We start from the raw sequence: 21518 nt of genomic DNA, 5'->3' as shown, positions 1-21518 counted from the left end.
ATATGTATGTTTCTTTATATAAATTGTATGTTGATAAAAATCTACATATGCTAGGTCAATCAAAAATTGCATATTTTCAAATTGTCCGTGTGTCGGGCATCGGAGCTAAATCTTCTTAACAAATTATATTTATGTTAATGTTCTTCTTGTCCCTTGCTGCATGTCCTCCTGCAGTTTCACATTTCTGTGGATTCTACTAATTTTAGAAAAGAAAAAACAGGACAGAACAAAAGCATATTCGTACACGTCACAATGTGCGCTTAATGAGATAGTTATCTAAAATTTACAAAATCTATTTTAATTAAGTTCAATTTACAGATAAACGAAATAAAGTTAGGAATGAAAACTTGTTCATTATGAATATTTCGTTTATTAAAAGTTTAGTCATTTCGTGCATAGTTTTATCACAATTTAATGCTCAAAATTTGTATTATTACTTCCAATTTAAAGACGTTTAAAGCAGTTTTCGATTATATTAAAATACTATTCAATGCGGTTTGGGTTAAATAGTAAATTACAACTAAACGAAGTAGATCACTTTGATACACAAGTCTATCTATTTTAGTAGAAAATTTGGAAAATATTCGGCGTAATAAGATGTCGTTTGAAGCTAACTACAGGTATGTAAAAAAGGAAGCGTTCTCAATTTATTCATCACAATTTGGCTGCTCTTTGTTCCAATTTTAGGGAGATTCGGAGGTAACTGGTTATTAAATTTTCCAAGCTTGACGAAACCTTTGCAAAATAAGTATATATGGTAAGGAAGGTATTTTAATATTGCTTATTTAGCCGATCTACTAGGTCAATTTTTGCAATACGTTGGTTTGGTACCACAAGGTATCAATGATAAAAAAATTATTATTAAGCCAATTGTTAAACAAACCTTGCAATTATTATACATAAAATAAATAATAAATATTTATACTAAAATTAATAGCGATAGCCGTTCACAAAAGCTCACAAATGCTAATAATTAATATTTGAAGTTAAAATAAGTTTTCATCAAACAAAGTGAAGGAAACGACTGAAGTTTCCGTAGTTGGGCGAAACTTCAGATATTGTGTTGGAAGCGTGAAAATTAAAGTTTGAGTAATGGAGAGTGCCCTTACAGTTCCATGTGCCGGACACTTTACAATTTGGGTGTCGTCCAAGAAGTGTAAAATCATTTACAAAAACATACAAATAATCACAAGAGGCAGGCAACAAAGCACCAATACTTTTAACGTTTAAAGTCTAGCAAATAATGTTATACCTATTACGCCTTGCCTTTTGTGAGTCAGCCCATAATTAACTGAGTTTAATCTTCTTGGTCCTTTTAATCCAATCGCAAGACCTTTAAGTTTTTGATTCGTTTTAGACGTTTGTAAGCCAATCGATTTTAGCGTTGCGATTGGAACTTAAATCTTTTGCATGATCTGGGTGGTAGAATAGTGAAAAGATCTATTCCGAAAAGTTCTAATAACACAACGTGGGAAAGAAAATGTCTATGCTAAAGACACTTCGGAATGCCTACCTATAGTGCGACGCGGAGGAGGCGCCGGCGGAGGCAACTGCAGGGAGGACCCTCCCAAAAAGGTCACCGTACCTGATGCCAGAATGAGGCGACGGGTCACATCTGCCGACGATGACAAAGGCATTACAACACATCGATCGGTTGACTAAAATATTGCTTGGATCCGACGCGAATGGGGGAGGCTGATGTCAATCTAACATTTAAACCGTTATGTCACCACATTCCCCTCTCAAGGACTCTCAATTAAATAAATTGAATTTGCAAGCACACTTTTTCAACTAATTTCATGCTCATTTTAATTCAAGGTCGAAAGTTTTACAAGTTAATGTTGAAAACTCTTTTATAAAACTTGTGCTTTTTCTACCAGTCAATAAAGTATTAATCTTTGTGCCAAGCAATATTTCAGTTTACGGTCGAATGTATCTAATGTAAAACTGAGAGATATATTATGGAACACTTCATATCCATAATTATTTAATACAGCTATTTATATTATAATTTATAAACAAATACTTTCCGGAAATTTTATTTTTCTTTAAATATTTGACATGGACATCAATTGTATAAAATTTTTATTCTATTTAGATTTCTGAAGATAGTTTCTATCAACTAAATGACAAAGATATGTTGTTTATCTATTACATATGATCGGTTGAAATCTACGCATGCTTAGCAAATCAGCGTATTCAATTAGTAGTGAAAAGGCCAATAGCACCAATAGCACACAATAATTAATGGATGCACTGAACATTTTAGTTTGTAGTTTCATTAAATCCTTTCATTCGCTGGTTAATGATTTTTAGTTTCTTGTTTTAATACCATCAATTGTTGATATTTTACCCTTTTGTAAAGATTGTCTATACGTTACAATGACATTTAAAATTTGTAATTTTTTCTTTGATCTCCTTGTAAAGGAGTGAAGAGTGCCTAAGTAAACAGTCTAAATAGTATGGTATGTTAAGTTTATGTTAAAACCTTAGCAAGTCAAAAACTTCAAATTAGGAAAAATTATCATAAATGTTGTTAAGTCATAACAAAGAAAAGCATCATTTGTAAAACTTTTGAAAAGAAATTTTCGAATGAATGTTATTTACATTAAATGGTTCAATTTTTATGTCAGAGAATTACCTACTTAAATGAAAGTTAAAAAGGCCAACAATTTGCTAACTTGGACAAGAGGAAATGAGGCATTTTCTTGAAAAGTATTTAAAAATTACAGTTTGTTGATTGTTAAAACAGTGTTTGCAAATTTTTTACCTTATTCAAAAAATTTCTCTTATATTTCAGTGCGCACAGATATAAAACAACAAAACGACCTATAAACTATAATGCTTTTAAATTAAGCATTATCTTTGTATTTTTATTTTATGTTCTTATAAAAACTAGCTCCTGTGGTAATATATATTCTTGCTTCGCGGATTTTCACTACACATGACCCGTTCCAAAGTCATTCCGTTATTCTCGTCCAAACTGTAGAAGCGCAAACTCTTATTTTTTCCGTTCTTGTTGAAAATGTCTGAATTCTCATAGGGGACCCCTAACTTACCTTACCATGCCTTTACATCTAGCTGGTATAGTTTAGTACCTATCTATTGAGGGTAGAATATGTAATTTTTATATGTAATTACTTTAAAAGTAATCCTACTACTATTATAAAGGCGAAAGTTTGTATGGATGTTTGTTACTCTTTCACGCAAAAACTACTGAACCGATTACCATGAAATTTGGTATGTAGGTAGTTGAAGACCCAGAATAACACATAGGCTACTTTTTATCCCAGAGTTCCCGCGGGATTGATAGGGTTTCCATGCGGACGAAGTCGCGAGCGGCCTCTAGTTACATATAAAAGTTACATTTAACTAGTTCAATTGCTATGCGTGCTACGAGTGTTCTATATTTTCCTAACTTATATTAAAAATGGTATATTTTATTAAAGATAGTTAATTTATTCGCATATATTGCGTAAGGGGGTTTCGTAACCATAAAATAACAAGTGCTTATAAGCCTTCCCCAGGGAGACCCCGGGCGATTTCCGATTGAAGGGAAATCGGTAATCACCTGAAAATTATACTGAGATATAAAATTAATGAAGCTCCTAATAATATTTACTTGTTTATGTGCACATTGCGCTCTAGTAAACCCGGAGTAGCGTTTGTGTGTTTTTATAAATATTGTTTGTAAATCTAGCAATCCAAAATTTAATATATTTTAAATTCAGAAGTCTCTTGCAATTTCACGTTAAAATTTACGATTTTCCTAAAAATTCCCACGAAAATTCCAGTTGATACGCACGAAGCTTAAAACAGACTTAGTTGTACATAGTAGGATCGAGTAACAATCAAACTAATGAATTTAAGTGGGAAAAAAAAGTCACGCGGGAACAGCGCTGTGAACGGGTCATTCACATAAAGCACGCAAGCGCCGATATTCTCAAATCCCTAGATTTTATCAGAAATATTGGTTCTAAAATCGAAAGCCATTTATTTAAGTACATGTTCGTGATTGGCATGCAGGTTTATTTATAGAAAATTGGGAAATAGGTAGTTATAGAGGGACTGTCGAAGGCGGACGAGAGGTTAAGGTATCCGCCTCGTTAGCAAACCCTTTTCAAGGTATGCGTTAGAATTCCAATTCAATAATTTACCATTAACTCAAATTAATTAAATTTTGAATGCTAATATCTGTAGCTCTTTTAAAAAGGATAATTATCATGAAGTAACATGGATATTTCAGGCTACGGAATATGTTTAGAGATGAATGCTAGGTGAGGGTATCTTGCTAAAAAGCTGACGAAAGCAACCGGGATTGCTTATATACCAAAAGAAAAAGAAATTTACTTAAGCTAAATAGAAACTTTATACACAACTTACGAGTATTTCTAAAGAAATTTATTACAATAGTGTAGGTAGATATTTTAAATATTTCGTGGTTAATACGTGATCCACAAGAACCTTCTAGAGGTTCAAATCCTACCGAACGACGTCATTTAGTTAAATTGCGGTAACTATTATGTTGGGCGCCCTTAATGGCTGTTTCTAGAACAAACGCAAGGTAGTTATTGTTTGCGAATGACAGCTCTCTGATAAAGACAAATGTGTTTGACCATTTCAGATGCGATATTAATGGTAACATTTTTTACTGTCATAATAATAGGTACCTAATATAATTTTTATTTCTTGACTTGTAATAAGATATAGACTAAGTTGATCAGGTATAGATATCTGGAGAATACAGGGTTATTTTTTGTTCCAAAATTTCTTACGGCGTAGACTCAGGCAGTTCTTTAGTAAATGAATATTATAAAGATATATATATATAATCACGTCTGTGTTCCTGACTTAGCCAAAAGTCTTGAAAAAATAAAAAAGCCACAGCCTGTAATATTTAACTATGGAATTAAGATTCAAATAGTGACAGGGAACAGGTTGCTAGCGCATTGGCTACAAGAAGAATCCTAATTTTATTAGCCTTTCCCCTAATTGTCTTTTACGACATCCATTAGAAAGCTATGGAGCGGTCCTATTTTAAAGTGCCAGGAACCACACCACATTTAAAATTGCGAATGTATATTTTCGTGAATATTTGGCTCTGCATTGTTTACCAGCTACGCTTCATCACTTAGTAACGGGTTTCATATATTTTAATTAGGCGACATTAGCCGAGCGACTAATTATGCAAACACCTCACATCGTAACACGTCAGCTCCCATAAAATATCATATAAATATAATCACGTTTTAGCGTTTACGGGAAAGACATAACTATCTCAAAAAGACTAGAAAGCCACTTTCAGCTTCATTAAGCTATATGACTTAATGTTAGATTGAGATTCATATATGCCAAAAAGAAGAATCTCAATTTTCTAAGCCTTCCCCTTCATTGTCACACACTGTTCACTTTGAAAACAAAAAACAAATAAATTTACGGTTCAAACAGTCACTAGGTTTGCTATAAATTATTCATCACAATACGATATTGGCTTCAATCATATTCGCAAAACGAATTCTAGGTATCATGCAAATTTGTGAAATTTGCGGCAGTGTTCCTAGAAAGTGGGTTAGGGTTAAGTTCGGTTCGGTATGTATTCAAGGATGTAAAATTTTCCACTATAATGTGTATAAACAAATATACTTGGGATTCTTCTTTAAAGCGATGGATTAGCATATAAATCTCAATTCCAACATTAGACCATACAGCTAAACGTGGTCTTACAGTCTTTGCGGGACTGTTGGCTGTACCTACCCCATAAGGATAAAGACGTCATAAAATGTATATAAACAGCTTTAATTGGATTATGATAGGAAAGAGAGAGATAAAGGTATTATTGTTTCAAACCATACACAGACATTGTTCAGGAGTAGAGCCCAAAAGGTGCTTATAGGATTCTATTTAATTAAGCCGGGACTTTCTGGAGCTAAGAGATATGTATAAAAGACAATTAAAACCTTTAATACATCGAGTGCATGATCTATACTTTGTGGTAAAATTAAGACAATAAGTAGACGTACTAAGTACATAATAAGGTAGCAAGTTACCGATATAACCACAAGAATTGCTACTAAAGTCGAGGTGGCTAGGTAAGCCGTAGAAAGGAAGATGGAGAGATGACATCGTCAAAACAAGTTCGCTATGAAGAAGGAAAGCACAAAACCGAAGTGAAGCCTACGTCCTGAGGATCAACTCGGCTGTCAAAGAAGAAGAAGAATATCCATAAAATGGTACTGATGTCGTGGGATGCGCTATGGACCTATGTACATCCATGGCAGCGGAGTTATGGGGAAATCGCATATTATACAGTTAAGTTAATACATTCAAGGAGCGTCTTACAATAACAACTTTGCAAGTAAGTAATTTCACCGAAAATTTTACCATCTAAATGTGTTTCTCATATTTTCCTGGAATCATTTGTGTGTTTATGTAAGCATTGTGGCAGGATGTTATAATAGTAAGTGAATTTCTTTATGGACATTGTTCTAAGGAAACATTTGCTTTTGTGGGAAATTGTTTTATTATAATATGTTTAGGGCTCTTTCTGTGAAGTTTCAATACTGGTCTGGTACGCAAAAAAAAATCGAAACTTGTGGCAGATTATTTTTTTTCCGTGCAAAAGCTAATCAAAGGCGTATAAACTTGGGATTTTTTTAGGCTATGGGCTAGCGACCTGGCACTATTTGAATCCTAATTCCGTCATTAAGCCATACTCACAGCTGAACGACGTCTTCCAGTCTTTTCGAAATTTTTGGCTCTATAATCTAGTAAGGAATTAATACGTGATTATATATACGTAAAATAATTTAAATTGGCAACTACAAACAAACAACTGTATTAAAATGTAACTATATTGTTACATTTCATAAATTGACAATTACGAGAAATGAAACTACATACTTACATCAAAACAATTGTAATTTATTTTATTGGCTTACAAACAAATAAAATTTAATTTGCTTTCGGTAATTGTTTTTCGATGCCAATTATTTTCATGTTTTAGGGTTATGTTTAATTGTCATCTGCAATTAATATAAAGCAAATATTTTTGATTGCTGCAATTATTTTTAAGTCGATAAGTAATATATTATAGGTCCGAACAAATTTTGTCGTTTTGCAACAAATCTCTGAGAAACTGTTAGTATTTTTTATTTGGTATGAGTATGACCTCTTGTACTGATATGATTACCAGCTTCAAGTCCCTACTAAAAGTTTAATTTGCCGCTAAAATAACTTCCGAAATGAAGAACGATTCAGACTTAACAATGGCTAACAATAATGTACGAACCCGAACGTAGCTTTTTAAAAAGTAATTCTAATCGGAGTTGATAAGCTCAACGTGGCAGTTACAGAAATACGAGTATTATACATTTTCTTTGCGGTAATTCGTCTAAGGTTAAACTTCGTTGAAGAATTTAAAGATTTACTTATTTGAAGGAACAAATTTAAGTTGGCGTCGATTCGAGATTAATTAATGGCTTTTAGCCGCTAGCTTCGTTAACAAGCCTTTGTTCTCCACAGATATTTAATTATATTTTATCGTGTTTTTATTTATTTTAAGACGGATTTATTGCTTCGCTTTAACGAATAACACGACTGAAATAATTTATCATTGTAATGTCTAAAATATTTTTTCTTATCAGTTTGTTCGTTAAAGTGTATTTTATAAATATAGTGATGCGAGAAATCTCTGTTTTCAAATTGTTTTCATACTTTGCTACGATATTTCGTAGAACACCGACTGTCGTAGCTTGTGTATGCGCTACGAAACAGCGGTTCTACGAAACATGTAGAAGAATAAATCGTAGCGTCTGTTTATTTTCGTAGCAGGCACGGGATCCTTGTGACAATAGAACTAATGTTCCGGAATAATGTATACACTTGCATTTCACTCGTGTTCGTCTAGAATTTTATTTTCTTAGAGATCGTCTTCGACTTATAAATAAAGTGTTCATTAATATACTAGTATTTAGAGGTAACAAATTTATTCTAGATTAATAGGAACGTACATATTCTAAACCCGCTAAGAGTAACTCGTTTTTTTATTTTTATTATACTTCTCTGAATTTCTATGTTCTGAATAATTTACGTTCAACGTCATGAATATTTATTTTACATCAAAATATAAATACGTCTTACATTTATCAAAAATCAACAATTTCTCCTCTGTCTGCAATCCAATTTCCACTTCCTATTAGCCATGACCTCAAATTATTCCCACCTGGCATTCTTTATGTGTGCAATAAAAATATAATGTACTCACTGGGTGTAATCTTCCCCGGCTCAAGGAAGCTCTCCGACTGAGGCTCGTTCATGGCTCCGTTGAGATACCTCTGTTCCACTTCTATGAAATGGCCCATCGTCACTATGGTCACTGAGAAGTAAACCTAGAAAAATAATCCATGTTAAACACTAAATAAGGCTGTAAAGGCGGTTATCCATCGCTGTGCATCTTAGTTTTATAATTTCAGTTAAAATGTTACGATAGTAATGTAAAAATACTGCTTCATTCCTTATTAAATATATACATGACTAACTTATTTTATTTCGGGTCTAGTATATTATAGCGCCGCCAAGCATAGCGTAGCATGCAGTGATATACTAGTATTATGGTTTGACTTTTTCAGACACAAAACATAACATATTTATTTTAATGATTACTTAGAAAATATAACAATTACTCTTAAATACGCGAAATCGGTAAACGTTAATAAAATTACTATATAATTTTCGCAAAGCAAAATAAATATGATCTTACACTAAATATAAATACAATATTAAATTTTATCTAATGCTTTTTTGACTTAAATAATATAATTATATTGATTTTTTGCAATGAAACCTCAGTCTATTGAATAAGGTTAATAAATACATTATATCGTAAAATTCATGACCGTTAATTAATGCAAAATTGTAAATTGAATAAAATTTAACGTAATTGCTTTACAGTTGGCTCTGTCTGCCCCGCCAGGGATATACTCGTATATATAGTTTATGTATGAATGCTTAAAACTATACACTGAAATTAAAACAGCAACCATTGAAACATTATCTTCCAAATAAATAATAATTTTTATCTGGAAGACCAACAACCGTTTACAAAATAATTGCGTCATAATGTATACACATTATGGTTAATTATATACCTAGTTCCACATTATTCTGAATTCTATTTAAGCAACCACCAACATTCGATCCAATCTAACTGTATGCAGTCAATAAATCTCCAAAGTCAGTCGGTCAACTAATATTTATGGCTGCTCGATCATAAAGTTACTTGCGAACTCAAACAGCGATACTCAATACTGTGAATCAGGATTTAAGCTCACCAAAACTTGTATTAAGGGGTTTGAGGAAAACTTATTAAATTTCCCGTACTTTGTAATGCTTATGAATGAACTCGTCACTTATAAATTCGGTTGAGTTTAAATGTCAATAATTAAATAAGGAACTTTATGATTAAAAACTAAAATAACATATGTACATACGTCATGTCTACATCCCTTTCGGGTGAGGCAGAGCCTACAAAAGGAGACCCAAGTAAGCCTAAACAAAAATTAAATTTACAAATTGTTCAATCCTGCATAGCATCAACCTGCGGGAGTGTGTTTACATCAATTTACATATTTGATTGATTTGTTTTCAAGGGACTTAAAAAAGGAGAAGGTTCTCAATGCGACCGTATGTTTTTTAAATCAATGTGTCTTGTATGTTATATGACTAGAGGGGTCAAGCTGGCGGCAGCCAGCAAAAACAAAAAATTCCGTCAAAAGCCTTTCCCGTAAAAATTTAGGGAAACCTCTCTTAGTGACCTTAGACAATATAAGGTACACGTCAAATTTCAAATTCCTAGATCCAGTGATGCGCGTTGTCTGCCAGTCAAACAGTAACGGAAGAATTTTATATAGATTAAGATTATGTAGTATTTAAATAAATGTTCTATTTCTATTTCTAAACAAGGTTTAATTTCGTGCCGTGTGGTTCCCGGCACCAATACAAAAAAGAATAGGACCACTCCATCTCTTTCCCATGGATGTCGTAAAAGGCGACTAAGGAATAGGCTTACAAACTTGGGATTCTTTTTTAGGCGATGGGCTAGCAACCTGTCACTATTTGAAGCTCAATTCTATCATTAAGCCAAATAGCTGAACGTGGCCATTCAGTCCTTTCAAGACTGTTGGCTCTGTCTACCCCGCAAGGGATATAGACGTGAACATATGTATGTATGTATGTATGTTTAATTTCAAATAAAATAGATTTTAAAATTTATAAATTCTTTGATTGGTAAACAATGCGACTCACAAATGCCTGAACAGCCAATTAAATCTCCCGTATAAATTTGTTCTTTCAATTGAGGCATGAGTGCATAGCATCTGACCTTTATCTCAATTTCAATATGCCCAGACGGGCAGACGGAATGTCGGAAATTATTCATATTTCTTTTGTGCCGCTTCGCCTTCTTCTTATTGGACTAAAAGCTATATTTGAAAGAGATTCACGACTTATAAAATAGAATTTTGTGCGTTCCACGTTTTGTGGGATAAGATAAGCTGTGACCGATGATGGACAACCACTAAGATATAGAATTAATAAGTATGAGTAACGCCACATAAAAGACACAATATTACCTGAGAAGATGGTGAAATATTCTTATGAACCCGTCTCTACACCTACGTGTAAGCCTAAAGTTAGTCGTAGTATAATTATCTTCTTCTAAAATTTAAGAGCTAAGTCTTGTCGTAGAGTTAAGGGTCATCCATTTATTTCAGTTAATTTTTAGCTGATTGTTACTTTTGTGCATTATGCAGAAAGTTAATATACCGTAATAGGTACCCGTCTCTAAATTGATAATTGCCGCGTGTACAGCAAAGTTACAAAACAACATATTGACTAGTCGAAGGAGTCGCAGACTTAATCCCTTTCTTCTCTTTAAGCCTTTTTTCAAGCCAACCGTCTTTGCAAAAGCTAGACATTCTATCAAATGCATAAAATGACATACTGATTGACCGACTGACATATCAATGCACACTGCACACACACTGCTGTTAACTACAAAGTTTCGAATGACATTTCAACTTTGTAGGTTCAATGGAGCTTACATGCCAAAATTTCGTATAAGTATGAGCTTAGGTACTTAGGGAGGCTTTCCCTAAATTACAAAAGGACAGAATATACGGGATTGTTGTTTTTTTACCTCGGCTGCAATAGCGGGCATACCCAAATAAGTTCATCAAGTTAAAGATACTGTTCCCATGAATTTAGAAGTCAAATACAAAGACCACTGCGGTGGCCATTCAAATTCTCAAATGGTTTATATATAACGCGGCGCAATGAAGGAGAGGCTCTGTATGTATACTAGCCTGTGTGTAGTGGCTTAAAAATAGAGTTAAGGGTCCTTCCACACTTCAAAGACTGAAATAGTCTTTGGTTTAGTCGGGTTAAGCTGCTTACTTGTCGGATCGGACTCTGTCGAATTAAATAGTGAGCGAACAGATTATTTATGAAGACCCTTAAGATTCCAAGGATAATATAAGTTAACCTTTTTAAGTCTGAGATAATAGGATTATACCAATTTGCTAAAGATATTTGTTTAGAAAGCTGGTTTTAGAACAGTTTTTCCAAAAGTTTTAATTATCAATTCTTTAGCTAAATTAAATGCCTTTTATCTACTTTTTTTTAAATAAATTTCTATTTCGATTTTAATTTAACTACTAGTTTTTTTTTGTATATTAGTCAGTAAGTTAAAATAATGGCAAAAAAAAAATGTTTAAAGAAATATGTAGATAATTATGTTTATAAAATTTTAAATGCCAAATGTTATTTCTCATTATTTATAATAAAGAATAAACTCTAAGCTTTATCTAGAAGCACCTGTCAAAATCGTTTTATCACTTTCCAGGGGGCGACGGCATTCACAAAATTGCTTCTTGTTCGAAGTCACATTTACGCGTGATTTATGAGACATACTATTTTAGAGATGACGTGATCTAGTGTGCCAAGCAACCTTAAGCATTTAAAAAATAAATTAAAAAACGTTGCCTGAAATGTCGCAATCACTTATCATAAAACTGATAACAACTGATAACTAATAGATACATATAAAAAAACCGAAGAACAAAAAAATTTATTCATTAGAATTTCTTTTTAAATTGTAAGTGAAATATACTTTGTTGTCGGTACAGACGACGAACACATTGAATTGAGATCAGAAACTCCTACTTCAAAATAAGGCCGTTTCATTTAAAAAAAATATTAATTGAGAATGAAGTATTTTAGCCACTCATTTGTCAACGAAACAGCCCTATTGGACGAGACATCCCGTGGGCCATTCTCTGCTCAGATGAGTTCGTAACATTTCATTATCTCCGAACGCACCCTTTGGAAAATCGTCACAACGACCTTTTGTGTTTCTCATTCCTTTGAAGGATATCTTTAGTGTTAGCAAATCGAAATTGTATTCTCTATTGAAAAGTTTCGGCAACAAATTTAGTAATTTGTCTGGCTCCAAACATTGAAAGAGAACACTGAACTTTTTCACCATACGTTAACGGATTTTATATGACATATTTAAACCAAACAAAACAAGATTTAAACACTTATTTGTATGCAATTAGAAAATAACTTTGTATTATAGATCCAATCAGTAATTCTAAATACATACATATGATCGCGTCTATGTCCCTTGCGGGGTAGACAGAGCCAACAGTCTTGAAAAGACTGAATAGCCACGTTCAGCTATTTGGCTAATTCTAAATGAAATTTATAATTAGGTGTTTTAGGTTGTTAAGTAGAAAATTCCATAGCTCGACTATGAACAAAGTGATAACTTTGTTCATAGTCGACTTTTCTACTTAAATGATCAAAACAAGGATTTCTGCAATTACTTTGGGATAGAGAAACCAACTGAAAACCCAAAGAAGAATTACTAAATAGAAGGCATTAATATAATCCTACACGTATGTTTTATCCACAAATTTTAAGTTAGTTCTTAATATGTATGTATGTTAAGTGTAACTGCGCGATATTGGAGCGGATGTCGAAAGGTTAATCTACTTCATAATGAAATATTATTACCAGATTCCATATAACTACAGTAACGAATTTCTCTATTTTCTAAGAAAAGCAATACAAAAATTATTTAATAAGAGCTGTCTGCTTAGGTCATTAGTTACTGTCGTACCAAAAAATTATCAAAGTTGTATGGAGGGCAGCCAAATCTGGATACACGAATCCAGATTGAATGGCAATATCCATAAAAGTTATCTACAAAGCTGTGTGGGTGATTGGGATCCCATCGATAAACACGTCTGCGTATAAACCCTGAGATAATTGGCTCTCAGACAGGCCAGTTCTGCCCAATGTTGATTATTTTTTGTTTGTCCAGCAAGTTTTGTTTGTCCGTCGTCAAGTTATCAATATACGGATTAGGGACTTTTTCATATTGAATTTGGACACAAGTAATCGTTCTAAGATTAATTCATTATTTTTTTAAGATGTTATATGGCAAAAATATTGTATGGCAGCACTGTACAAGCATGAGACAATTATATTTCTAAATAAAAATATTTTTGAATTATTTGGCAATCTCACAGAATAAACTTTCGTGCTTAATAAAAAATAAACCTATTCATCAAAGTGGCATGTTTAAAGTTTGTCACTTGTAACATTTACAAGAGCTGATCTAGATTAACGTGCCTCGAGGCAGTATGATAGGTAAAACTTAAAATACAATTGCATACATTGTGTTATTATCAAGAATTATTATAACTTACTTATTTCTGTCCTGTTATGTCAAATATACACTCCGAAAAAACATTAGATAAGTAGGTACTGTATTAGGAAGTAACACTGTAGATGATGAAATAAAATCATATATATTTTTACACCTAACTCTATAACAAAGCTATTAGAACAATCGCTAAGCATAAACTATAGGTCAATTCACTACAACTTTTATCATGACATTTACTTTTAAAGCCATGTATTTTTATAGCTCTATTTTGTGGTATAAGGCGATAAAAATGCCATATCCATTTAATAAAATCAGTTTGTCTTGAAGTAAAATGGTAGGTAGTTATAAATAAGGCTTATAAACTAGAAATGAATCTTTTTGTGGGATTCGTCTACCTCGTTGGCGATAAACGCATGATAAACATATACTATATACTTGTATGTAATTATTTCTCAAATCCATGATTGAGGATATAGGATTGAGTCTTCTTCGAAGACCACATGGTCAAAATTTTAAAAATTTAGTCTATATCCAGAAAGTTCTTAATTTGTATTTGATATTCCCTTTTTGTATCTAACATTCTTTGTTCAAAACAAATTGATTTCTTTTATAACGCAAAGCGTACCTATTCAATTTTTGTTTAATAACTAACTGTAGCTCTCTCATACCATTGTTCCTAAAGATAACGCAGAAATTGGATTGGATGGATTAAAGAGAAATGGTTGTAGTATACATTACATCAGTTTACATAGAGCGAGTACACCTGAGGCTTCTCGCCAGAGAAGTGAGGACGTGACCAGAACCAGAAGATTTCTGCAACCTAAATATTAGTGTCAAACCACACCTAGAAAAGCACCATTTAATCAAATATTTAGTATAGGAATACCATGGTGTACAATGCTGAAGCATAGCAACCCTTGCGGAGGCTTCGCCAGCAGCAGCAAGACTGGATGATCGCCATCTTGCCTGACGCCCACCAGTTGCCTGAAACAATAAGGATTTGTCAATATACTCGTATATACGATAAGCTTTCGCCTGTGCTTCCTCTGGCGTGAAGTATAGATGTTAAAGTAGACACAAAGAGTACATCTCTTTGTGTCTACTTTAACATCTATACTAATATTATAAAGCTGAAGAGTTTGTTTGTTTGAACGCGCTAATCTCAGGAACTACTGGTTCGAATTGAAAAATTCTCTTTACGTCGAATATACCATTTATCTAGAAAGTCTTTAGGCTATATAACATCATGCTGCAACTATGGAGGAAAGAAATAATGGTAAATGTGAAAAAAAAGCGGGGAAAATTATTAATCTTTGAGGGTTTCAATGATGCCCATAATATTTATTCCACGCGAACAAAGTGGCGGGTACAGCTAGTTTATAATATAACTGGGTTTAAGAGGACCAGTGTAGTGAAGTCATTGATTTTATACGCAAAAATTTTAGGCAGATTAGTTCAGTAGAAAATGCGTGAAGAGAAAACAAACAAACTATTTTACTTTTGCATTTATATAAGTTGGGATTATAAAATGTAGTTTCGTTAAGTTAATATCCTATCTGCGAGATTTACCCGTATACATTTTGTCATACGTAAAAACATTGGCATATAATTTCGTAGAATCAGACTTTTGATGCCGTCAGCTCAAAATGCATTGGGCAATTAAGCTCTGACGAGGGAGTGACATAAATATAACCTGTGTGTGTAAATACCTACTCGTAATATCTGTTCCATATGGCTTTACCGCAAATGAAAAAGCAGAATAATTTTGAGAATTAAATATGCGTACCATGTTGTCACGTCGAGCACAAATTAATATCTTTTAACAACATTTTTGCGGTGTAAGCCATGACTGTTTTTTTTAAATATTAATAAAATGGAAAAAATTGGTTATGAGAAATATACAGAGTACCATGCAAGTCGGGTTATATTTATTTCAACGGGGCTTGATATTTGGAGGCGATTGTAAATATTGGCCTATGTATTATAATAACATGATAAATCTCTTTTTGGTAGATACAGAGTTTTAAAACAACAGCTGACGAATAAAATGGAAAATGAAATTGAGAAGTATACTAATATTATTCAGATATGATAAGATAAAATAAATAGAGAGATTCCTATAGACGAGAAAAACATATAGTCAAATTATACTAGTCAAGAAGCTTGCCCCAAAGAAATTTCGATACATATGCTCACTCAAGGATTAAATTTAACATACATATGTATAATCACATCGTTATTCTTTACGGGGTAGACAAAGCATATGGAACAGTCTTGCAAACTCTGAAAGGCGACATTCAGCTGTACTCGTAAGATAGAATCGAGATTACCAGTTACAAGAGTAGCAAACTTATTAGCCTTTCCTTTGGTCGCCTTTTACGACATCCAAGGGAAGGAGATGAAGAAGTCCTATTCTTAAGTTCCAGGAACCCTACGATATTATATTTAATATCAATAAAGTATAAAGATAAACATTCAAGACGCAGAACTATACGAATCAAACCTGGTACCTTTTGATCCAAAATAAAACTTCCACTGCACCATAGAGGTCGTCAAAAGCCAGATTATATTAAGACTGAGTTCTAACTTCGGGAGAGTTACACAGAATATTAATTCTAAGTTCACGGCCAAAAGCCGCACTGACATATACAAGATTACCCCGCTTTTCTCCTGTCTGTCTTTTGCCTGTCACCGTTCATAACTGGTATAGTTTTCATAAGTTCAAGCAATAGTTTGGAAAGCTTCACAAATAGGTACTTGAAAGTTCATGGTTCAAGTTTATGAGAAGATACGTTTTAGTTTCAGCGGCGAAATGTTCATTATGTTGACGAAATTAGATTAATTAGATACCTATTCTATATAAATTCTGTTTTAAATACGAACATTTGTGTGGATGCAAGGATTTAGGTTACATATGTTTGTGACTCTTTCACGCAAAATCTACTAGATGCATTTTGAGGAAATCTAGTATATGAGGTGGGTTTAGAATATAACCAAAAATATGATATCGGACATGAATAGTAATTCATGCCCAAATTCCCACGGTTGCAATCCCCGATTTAGAAAGAATCATTAGGAGGAAACCTGCACATTCATGTCACTGAATGTGTAAGTATGATCAAAGGTGGGTTGGGTTCTTAATACAAAACAGAGGTCAGATGACAGTTTATTCTCCTTTTCTGACAGTAACCTACCTGTGCGTAAATTCGGTAAATAATTACTTAAATACATAAATTCATTCTAACTACACTATGGTCATATGCAATGCTAACAATGGGTATATGAACATGTAAGATAGAACTGTGAAAAAATCTGAACATCAAATGGTTCTTTTCATAATGATTTGTACATTTAAGCATAATATGCCGCAATGTGCATGCCATCATACCGCAAACCACTGAGCCAAGAAGAACCGTCTTTATTGCTCTGTGCCACACAAATCCTAGGAATGTCACGCACCCGCTGCTACAATGCAATAATTGCTATAAAGTACATATATAATTTATCTGTTTGTAACCACAGATGAATTCATATTGTATATAATATAGATAATCTAGTTAATTCGGTTCAGATTGTAAATAGAATGTGCGTGTTGTTCTCGTGTTCATCTGAGAACTTAATAAAAACACAGTACCTATTGTGTGCTGTATTTAAAAAAAAAGTTCAGAAATTAAAACAATACCTACGATATGTAGGTTCAGAGTTTATATATGTAATTTGTTGAAAATTTGATTACCAAAAAGAAAATATATGGACACAAAAGATTTTTGTTATTGACCCTCTTATTGATTATCTTAATAAAAAACTACAGTGTTATTGCCAGTATGCAGCCTTAATAATATCACTTTTAATAGATATGTTTAATTGTATCCTAAAAAAGGTCTCAGAAACGTACCTACCAGCTGTTTTCGAAATTAATTTACTTGATAAATACCAAAAGAAACTTTGGTGAAACCTCGTCAAAGTTTCCTTCGTCTAATATCCCTCACGTATTTACGTAATCGTTTAAAGACGTCTTTGTAGGGTTTAGCATAATAATTGAGATCAATTTGAATTCATGTCAGATTACAAATTAACATCCTTCATAAGACTGCAATATGCAAACTACATCTAATTTTACTTTACAAGTTGTGATTTAATTTGTTTATATAAATTTAAGTTGTTTACTGTTTTGTTTTTGTAGATATGACTCTTGTGGTAAGTTCTACGGTAAATGGAATTGTCTGTTATAATTTAGATGACAGAATTTTACAACTCAGCCCATTAAAAAAATAATCTTGTCGCAAACATTATCATAGTTATCTCTTTCTGTCTCATGTTTGTGTGAACCCTGGGGTCCACTTTCAGACACTTTCTCTCTATATTGTCCGGTTCGCGGCGTCTTCAGGTTTTCAGTCGTATTATGATGATAATAACGTTAGTCCCGGTTGCATCCTCACATTGGAGAGAAGCCCGGGGTCTGTCCATGCCCACGACATCGGTTACAGAAATTAAGGTTTTACACTTAAACGATGCCCGATTTACAGGCGATCATAAGTCATATTGGATCTTGGCTACAAATCCAGTTGCCTGAATGTAGATTTCCTTAAGATATTTTCCCTTATCTGTAAAGTATTGGTTAGCTATCAAACGTACGTAGTAAAGGTTATTATTAATAATTTGGAAGCAAAATTTTTTTTCGTCTTTTTTTAATTTTTGGTAACGATGCCTCGTACAAGTAGTCACTTACACACGAAATTATAAGTTGATATTTCCCGAATTTCATCCTACGGGATTTGTAGATTCAAAGGTAGGACTATATTTTAACCATTATACAGATTTAACCGTTATGTAGCGTTAAGCCATTTATGACATTAACGACAACAAAGGGTGACAAACAAATGGAACTCATTCACCGGCCCCGTGAGATTTACGGAATACATTTATTATAGGTACCTATATTTTAAAAATTTCATTAAACCCAAATGATAAAAATGTATGATAAATCTCAATTCTATCATTGAGCCATCCAGCTGAACTTGGCCTTCGGTTTGTCAGACTATTAAAGCACAACAAGCAGGTTTGCTAATGTTAGGTCAATTTATAAGAGCCATCAAAATTCGTCGAGTAATTTTGAACCCATGAACTATGACCACGCAAGAATCAGTGGTTGAATGATGAAGGTGTAAGTATAGGTAATATGCTCTTCTAGCCGTGCAAAGTTTGGTTCCCTAGTATTAGGTACTGCTCGGAATCGACAAAAAGAAAGTATTTCTTATCTTCAGCCAGCTGCTAGTGATTAAAACTCGTCCGTCATTATTGAAAATGTATGGATGTTCTTTATTGATTTATTAATAGTATATATGTTGTTTAGTTAAAGATTATTAATTATAATAAATATATAACAATTATATTTAATTAATTTTAAAAAATAAAATAAGTAACGGTATTTTCTTATATGTTAATATTGATTGGATGTAAAACACTTTAGCGTCAAAATTATATCAAGAATCACGCAATGTATTTAATTACGTGTGTTTATACTATCATGGTATTACCAAGTTATATTGTTTTACGACTTTGTCATATTGTAGCCCCCTATTGTAGCCGTTGTGAAAAACGTCTTTATCCCTTGCGGGGAAGACAGAGCCAACCGTCTTGAAAAGACTGAATGGCCACGTTCAGCTATTTGGCATAATGATAGAATTGAGATTCTAATAGTGACAAGTTGCTAACCCATCGCCTAAAAAATAATCCCAAGTTTGTAAGCCTATCCCTTAGTTGCCTTTTACGACATCCATATGAAATAGATGGAGTTGTCCTATTCTTTTTTCTATTGGTGCCGGGAACCACACGGCATTTTATATCTAGTCGCTTAAATTAAATAATAGGCAAAAAAATAATAATTACGTCTTATCGTAAGTAACCTATTAGTAATTGTGACTCGTTCGGCTCAATATGAAAACCTAGAAATTTCGGCCCTCGGGTCGTTTCCACGCCCTGCGGTCTGAACGTAATTGATGACCAAGCTACGCCAGCAACATATGTAGCATTTATTAAATAGTAAAACTATGAAAAAGTTAGCTAATAAATTAGCTTCTGCACTTATAGGGTTTATTATGCGTGGTATAATGTAGGGGGTTCGTTCGTTGTCGTCAATATTGAGAAATCATTTTAGGTTAATGATCTGGCATTATTAAAAAATACTTAGTGCCGTGTGGTTCCCGGCACCAATACAAAAAAGAACAGAACCACTCCATCTCTTTCCCATGGATGTCGTAATTGGCGACTAAGGGATAGGCTTACAAACTTGGGATTCTTCTTTTAGGCGATGGGCTAGCAACCTGTCACTATTTGAATCTCAATTCTTTTATTAAGCCAAATAGCTGAACGTGGCCATTCAGTCTTTTCAAGACTGTTGGCTCTGTCTACCCCGCAAGGGATATAGACGTGACCATATGTATGTATGTATGTATAAAAAATACTCTACTGTATCAAATTTCTCAATTCCGTCATTAAGCCTTACTAAATGTGATCGTAGCCTCTTTAATAGATTCTCTGTCTACTCCGTAAGAGATAAAGACGCGATTATATGTATGTATTTTTTGTTAAGGATAACTTAATTCGAATTTACGGAAAAGAAAAATACGTGAGCAACTTCAAGTACAAAAGCTAAGTACCTTTTTACTGACTCTGTAACTGAAAAACCAAACGCTTACCCGCTAGTACGTACAAGGACCACTACATTTTCTGACGGAATTGCCTCTATTGCTGATGATGGGCGAAACGGTACTCAAACAAACATTTCCAAGAATTATTTTGAACCAAATCGCTCCAGACATAGAGTGTATTTTTCATTATCAATATTGTCCGCTATTCTGACGATGGTTTGCAAATGGTCAGCACGATTTATGATGAAATAAAAGTAAATAATTACAAATGTTGTGTTTACATTTTCAAAATATTATTTTACCAACTTATTTAATTTTAAACCAGCTTTTTCTTTGCAAATTTGTACGCTAGAAATAAAAATCTTATAGATATTTAGCAGTAATTTTTGCTGGACCGATATACATTGTGAAAAGTTTATTATCCGAGAGTGAATTATCAAACATTGGCTACATTTTCATAGATTGTCTATTGGAACAGGAAATGTCTTTACAGTACTTCAATTATTTAGTACAAATACCAGTCAAATCAATACCTGTCCCGGATTTAAATTTGCGGAAACGTGTCGCGCGCCATTTGTCACCCGATTGTATCCAGTGCGGGAGTGAGTCTGGAAGATACCCGGGCCCTATTTACAATGAATCTCTGTCCGCCCTATCTGGTAATACTGGTTATGAATAGACCCTATGAATATGCAACGGCTAACATTGTAAAGTAGTGCCTGTTTTGCATGCTCCGAATAGAAATAAATTTTGTTAGGAGACGGTAATGTTTTTTTTTTTTTGCGAATTGTATCTGTTACCTTTCTTGTTTGTTTTGTTCTTCATGAGAATAAATATGTTATTGCTTTAAATATTATAATAAAAAGTTCTATGTGTCTAAGGTCATGGTCCTGGTTTATTCAGTTTATGACATACGTGCAACAGAAAGTTTGCACATTAAAAATCCTACAAATTGTGAAAAGTGAATATAGTGCGCCCGCTGCATCTCTTCCCGCCTAGAATGTAAAAGCCGATCAAGAAAAAGACTTTTAAATACAGGGATCCGTATTTTTAGTTTTGAACTTTCGTGATTACCTACATGTGTGTGTGGTTTAATTTAAATCTGATCGTGACAAGTGTAAAAATGTAATTTTTGC

At 33.3% G+C, this 21518-nt stretch overlaps 1 protein-coding gene across 1 annotated transcript in view; it reads right to left on the bottom strand.

The window, feature by feature from the left end:
• Positions 1 to 21518, bottom strand: part of LOC106133903 (uncharacterized) — an 80449-nt gene that overhangs the window by 41614 nt on the left and 17317 nt on the right. Inside the window, 2 exon segments of the mRNA XM_060953859.1 lie at positions 8264 to 8387; positions 14619 to 14716. Coding sequence (XP_060809842.1) covers positions 8264 to 8387; positions 14619 to 14693 — 199 coding nt within the window. The 5' untranslated portion in view covers positions 14694 to 14716.

The sequence above is a fragment of the Amyelois transitella genome, chromosome Z (assembly GCF_032362555.1).
Source record: "Amyelois transitella isolate CPQ chromosome Z, ilAmyTran1.1, whole genome shotgun sequence".
Classification (NCBI taxonomy): domain Eukaryota; kingdom Metazoa; phylum Arthropoda; class Insecta; order Lepidoptera; family Pyralidae; genus Amyelois; species Amyelois transitella.
This window is presented reverse-complemented; position numbering and strand designations above follow the sequence as displayed.